The 6728-nt window shown below is 41.7% G+C and overlaps 1 protein-coding gene across 1 annotated transcript; it reads left to right on the plus strand.

Moving 5' to 3' along the window:
• Positions 1-3759: 3759 nt before the first annotated feature.
• Positions 3760-4272, plus strand: PHALS_04964 (Winged helix-turn-helix DNA-binding domain; the record flags this gene model as incomplete). The annotated part of the gene is made up of 1 exon (XM_024722687.1): positions 3760-4272. The coding sequence occupies one exon, from the start codon at positions 3760-3762 to the stop codon at positions 4270-4272; it is 513 nt and encodes a 170-aa protein (XP_024573739.1).
• Between the last annotated feature and the right edge of the window lie 2456 nt (positions 4273-6728).

Raw genomic sequence — 6728 nt, forward strand, 5'->3', positions numbered from 1 at the left:
ACTTTCTAATTACGGGCAAATCAAACTGTTTGCGAGTAATGAACCAGTACCAAATTGGTAAAATTGGTGCAAGTCAAACTTACAAACATCGGATTCAGTTGCTTGAAGAAAATAGTGGAGACTTCGTAGCGTGTAGATTTAGACTGTGTTCTTTATAACCTAGCTTTTGCCGAATGCTTTTGCCAAGACCGCAAAAGTCTTTTAAGAAAGAGTTTACATCTCTGCGATTGGGGAGTAATCCAAGATGATAACAAAAAGCTAACAAAGCTTGTAAGTAATCCGTGAAATATGCAGCCTTCATCATACACAACTCCTACTTTGCATTGCTGGACGCACATTCACCAGGACTCATAGAAATTTGCGGGTATCTATAACGAGATCCACAGCATGAAAAGTAAGCTGGGAAACAAGAATATCGGGGAATCGTGTGACGCTACGATAACTAGCAATGGTTTGACGAGGCTAAAGATGCATTTTACTGAGAGTTAAACTAATGGAAATGAGATCTGTTTCAACTCAGTTACAACCAAAATATGATGACAATTGACGTGCAGCAACAGCCAAGAGAGCATACTACAGTCAGCCCCGGGCGGGTTGTTCTCCGACGACACTGCCCGACAAGCAAGGCGTGACCACTTTAACGTGGAGCGTTTTTTTTAAGTACTTCAATCGAAAAGCAGCATTTCAGAGGCTATACACACCTAGATTGGAAGCGATTACGAAGACTTCCGCGCGGCATTAGTGTTTGGCAACACCAGAAAAGTAAAAGCGGTTAGAAACGTCCCATATCTAGTGAATAATAATGCGTCAACGAGCTGCCTAAAATGTCTAGGGTCAAACGCATTTCTTTTTGCGTTTGAACAGACAGCTTGTAAAAATGCTGGCTCATAATTTTTTCACCAACTCAATCATCAAGGTCATCACTGGCCCACATTTCAAAGGAAGCAATCAACATTGTACGTCTAGAAATCGACTGGTTCATGATAAGCGACAATTCTCTCCCCAACTTAATGCACGTTTGGCTGAATCATGGAGTGTGTGTTGCCGCTTACAAAGGCAATATCTGTGATTAACTAACAATTAAATGATTTCATTTGGCTAAGATATTCCTCCTTTGGATACAAATTTTGTACAACAGAAGTAATAACGATGACCTTCCACACATCAAATGTGGTGATTGTAGTCTCGATGGAAGTGAGTCTCGTACGGCACACCTATACGATTAACTTTTTCACTGTCATAATTTTATCCCTCCACCTTGAATGTTCTCTCCATCGTCGGCTTTGCTTGTAGAGTGGATAGCCATCAGTCGTAACACGAGTTATATCTATCAAAGTCACTATAAACCCCGTTTAGCATCGGGTATCTTTCAAATAAGGAAACGTGACTTAGCAGCAGCACAAGCGTCGTGGATCGTGCAGTTTGATGACCTGTTAATTACGGTTCTTGTTCATTTAGGAGTTCGGTAGCTCGGCTGAACCTTACATATGAAAAAATCTTTCTCTCCGCAATTTATTATCTTCACACAATATCAGAACGTGCGCAAGTGGAGGTCCGCACTTCGAATATTTAGCACGTAGATAAAAGCTACCAGTCGACGTGGAACATCTTTGTTTGCATCATTTAAGGGGCTTCGAGATTTTGTTGCCACACACGAGTCACAATGTCTGAACGATCTTGAGAGCTTTGTAGCTCGCCTAGAATCGTTCATCGATATAGTGTTGGATTATATGTGATTGTCACGAAGACGTTTCGTTTCAAAATATTCTCTTCTTCTAACTCGAGTACATTCACGCTGATTTTCACGTTCCTCTCCCTTTTGTTGGTCCGCATGTAGCGCGGCGCTCCTGGCCAGCAAACTGCATTTTTTGATCCCAGCTTGGGAACCGCGTTTGTCGACATGAATTTGTCGGTCAATAGCATACACTGCAGCGGCATCCTCATCAGTAAGTTGTTGTCGATGTAGAGCTTGTTCTGTAAAGCACCTTCGCGTTGAATATGGCGGACTCGTTTGTTTAACTCAAGCTAACGATGCTTCCGATGAGCTGTTTGATTCGCTCAAGCTTAAGCTCCGAGACTCGGAACGTTGTCAAGTACCCATTGCTACTGAAGAAAATTACCCCGTTTCAAGTTTCATTCATCCCAATTTTCAACCTGTGAGATTCAAATGATGTATCTGCAAACAATCAATGACAAACTTCTTCTGAACGAACTGAAGAAAACACCATTTATTATCCTTAGTACTTTCAAAGTCATCGTTTATATCTTCAAATTGAAAACAAACATAACAACTGAGAATACTGCTTGAGTTCAATGACAGATCATTAGCGACACATTGCTGACATACAAAGCGAGAAGCGTCCGTCAGAATCGGCAAGTGAAAAACGATGAGTCAATTCCCCACAAGCGTTGGTCCAACAGATACCGTTGATATTACGACCGTCGCATTGTTAATGGTTAGAGTTTAAATTGAATCGTGCAATGCTCTCGTGCGCTCGATCTGGTGACATTGAGTGTTGACTAGTTATTGGAAAAAAGATGGGATAGATTACATCTGCTGTATATTAACAAGAAACATTCGTTACCCACATTGATCCGGCATTTTAGTATATCTACGCGAGGCCTTATGAGTTATTGATTTTAGCCATTCAAAAAATCACCATCTGAACGATGCATATAGAGTGGTTTTGAGTCGTACGTTAAGTTATCCAAATCAGCAGAATAAGGCATTGTGAATACGCTACTAGACGATTCAATAGACCAAAACCTCGGAATAAACTTTCCACTGGGTTTTGGCTATCTCAGAAGGCTACTGAATTTCTTTTGCCATTGCGTTTCGCTTAAATTCACGCCTGTTCGCGACATGAACAAATCGAGTCAGGAAGAAAGTAGCTCTCTGCCAGCTTGAAAGCCTTCTGCAATCTATTAAATCATAATTGCGAGCATTTTTTTGTTATCGCTGCACATGCAGATTATAGTGAAATTTTAAAGGCGTTTCAACAAATCCAGTCTATGTGTATCCAAATGAAATGTGTGATGGGTGCCATCATAGTTGCTTGCGAATATTTGATGCGTGGGTACATGTAGCATCCCAATAAATATCTTTATCCGTCAGCTGGACCGTACCACTCCAGGCTTAAAATTACGGGTCAGATAACTGACGCCTAGTCAATTATTCATAAACTATGTAAAAGAATATTGCTACAGAAGTATCCGCAAGTTACATAGATTCGACACATAACATGACCATCAAAATGAATTCTTACTCATTCATTACAAGGGAGAGAGCGTTCAACTTATACAAACTGGTATACAGAATAAGCCAATCAAGTCACAGTTACTACAAACCATGTGAGTTCGGTGTACGACTGTTCAGATATCTCTATTCTTCTTATCCCAGCATCGAACGGGTCTAGTACCGCGTTTAAGGCTCACTTGTCGCCAGTAAGATCGCCCATAACTTTGAATAGGCTCAAGTACGTCACATTTGCAGACTAAGGTAGACTTGGTGAAAGACAGAAGCTAGCCAATTGGTGCCAGTGAGCATCATGTCATCACTTTTGAATCAGACACTGGCCTACTCTTGATTCACCGAGACAGAACTACTTCGTGATCGGAACAAATCATTTACCAATTTATCCAGTATCCCACACTCTTAAACTTATATCAATGAGCATGCTGCCATTGTCAATGCATCCCACATCGTCCAGCTCCTTCATTGCCACGCACCCGCTGCATGGTCATCAATCAGCTCACAACATGACGACTACAAACATTTCGCATCGAATTTTGTCCCCTGTGAACTATGGTGAAGCCCGTAAGCCTCCTGTAGTCAGTCCATCGAAGAGAATTCGGAAAAGTCGCATCGTTTTCGACTTTTCCACGGAGGAGATGGCCAAGTATTTTCATATGTCACAACGTGAGGCTGCACAACAACTTGGTGTTGCTACAGTTACTATCAAGCGCAATTGCCGACGTCTTGGCATCGTCTGGCCCTATCGACTTATGAAGTCAAAGAAACATGCCATTAACTCGTCGGCTATTTCCTGTGAGGATGCACAGCGTATCCGTCAAGAGCGTGCGCTGACACGTGCTAAAGCTGGTCGTTCAGTCCCAAGAAAGAATTGTAAACGGTTTTCTGATTCTTTAGACGAAGACGATGCAAAGATCATGACGGTGGACAGCCATAAAAGTCAAGGCAGAATTAAGCTAACAGATGCAGGTCGAGCATTTGCTCGACTGCCGTTGGATTGCGAAGGCACGTTTCTATAAAAGCTATTAAAAATGTCGTCCATACCCTGTTGTCAATGTATCAAACAAATATAACGATAATATGAATATATTTTGTCTTTTTGTCGACTTTCGCTAAATAGTCTTACGAACAACTTCTACTTGACGATAGACTCGTGCTATTGCAGCTTTTACATGTGCCATCATCATGCTCGATAATTCCCGCGATTCAGCTATAGAAAATACGCTGGATCTTATCCCAAAGTGAGCTATATGGACAAAGAATAAGCTAATTTCTTAGGTAATTGTGTGAGCCATTTGTAAACTTGGTTATACATGATCTGGTCGTATGCTCGGCTCAAAGATAAGAAGTTGGTGTCAACAGAGGTAAGTTACATTGAAGGAGGTGTGTTCCATATGATATTTATGGTCTCTTCTTTATAATCATGACAAGATTTTACCAATCTCTTATCATGTGCAGGTAAATGTAATATTTAACTTAGGACTACACTCAGCGAAACCATTGCGCTATCAGAGCAAATGGTGGAATGATGATGTTAAATCGTACATGTTGCACAATTATATCTTGCGATCGAGACAGATAGATGATACAAAAGTGCTTTGACATGACAAGTACTAACGAACGAACCTTACTAAATACTTTACTGAAAGCTATTTCAAGGATATGTGTAGTTTAAATTAATTTTACTGAGACTAAAACAATCTTTTGTCATCACATTCTGATGTAGTCTGATTAGCGGTGTTTATTATTATATAAACACTTAACAGTGTAAAACTCGAGTTTGGCTCTTATATTGACTATCTCGTCTGATAACAAATCTTTACTTTCTGACGTGCGGCTAGTAAGTAGCCCACATGTGCATAGAATCCAATTCTTAGATACCGATATTTCGATACTTCTCGATTTATGCGTGTCATCCTTGCGCAGGGGCCATGCTAATCTTCTCTGTATCGTTCCAGTTTTTACGGATGGTACCTATATTCTGGTAATTAAATATTTACAATTCAATGTAAATTCGTACAACTAATTGTACCAGACGTGTAATGTGTATACACACGACTCGACAGTACATACTACGATGAGGACCACACTTGGACTCACACTTATTTGTCTTTACGGCACTCCGTTAATACAGGACTGCTTCACGTGCAACCACAGCACATGAACTTAAGCCTAATCCTTGAAACTTCACTGTGTCTTCTCCTCAAAGCATACTTGTACCAGTAGTTCTGCGTGCACTCAAACAAATGACAAGACAAGCCCCCGAAAAAGGTGTGATCCTCATGATCGACACATCAATAGAAAGTTTCGGCATAGATGCCGAAATATTCCCCGATGAGAACGGTCGCAGTAAAGCTCTGAATCCTCACTCCTCAGGGCCAAGCAGGAACATCAGCTTTAAGCCCGCCCTGCATGCCCAGAGGCGAATAGGTGAATGGCTTTACCCTCACAGAGAATCAGTCGTAATGAGTCAGGCGTTGATTGACTACAAGTGCTACTAAGGGCAGCGGGGCTGCCGTAGCTCTTTGATGATAGGAAGCTTAGCTTACTTAGGGTCACCGACCTTCGTTCTATAATAGAACCAGTACGAGTGTAGAAGATCGCAATCAGCTATCTCCAAGAGTACCCAAAACCTTAGTCCAAGCCAAATGTAGTCCTACGTTCAAAACTGGAGCTGTATTTATCATTTTCATTTGCAGCAGGGCCGCCTTTATTTAATACTTTATTAATATGCTAGAACTGGCACTCCCGCCACGAAGTGGCTTCTTGTTACGGTGTAGCCACACTATGATTACACCGATTGTGTTATCCACACCCTTGTTCGGTCACACCATCTTGTGTGACCCGCCCTTTCATAATAGGTTATGTGTAACCCCGTTACAGGTATCATGCGCCTTGTACAGTATACCTTAGTTAAAGTCGTCATCATGTCACTGAGTTTAGGCCGTAATACGGTAACCGTGGGATAAAGCACAGCGATAAATCATTCCCAACGGAACACGAAATGGCCGAGTACCTCTTTCCACGACACCTGAGGCCAGCTTAACAAACTTATGTTCGTTGTTCCCAACGAGATAAAGAAATGGCCGGCCAAAGAAATAGATGCGGTAATCGCTTGTCTGGAGGTGCTTGCCAGCGATGAGAATGCGCTGATGAGACCCCGCAATGAGGACCAATCCAAAGCGCTGGTTAAAGAACAGATAGCTTCTACCACGAGGTCGCTAATGTTTAGTATCCAGGCGTTTCTGGGCCGATACGGAGGCAGTCTCTCTCTAGGTAAAAAAATGACCGTAAAACTAATCTCCTATTATCGAAATTTCAGCACGTTATGATCGCGGTATTCAAGCTAGGAATGTGATGAGCACAAAGATGCTATGTCTCGGTAGAAAAAGCTAATAGATATAGGAAGACGTAAAGCGACAGATACAATTCGAAAGGCAAGGCGGTGCAATCATCCACGATGATTGCACCGCCT

The sequence above is a fragment of the Plasmopara halstedii genome (genome assembly GCF_900000015.1).
Source record: "Plasmopara halstedii genome assembly, contig: Scaffold_287, whole genome shotgun sequence".
Taxonomy (NCBI): Eukaryota; Oomycota; class Peronosporomycetes; order Peronosporales; family Peronosporaceae; genus Plasmopara; species Plasmopara halstedii.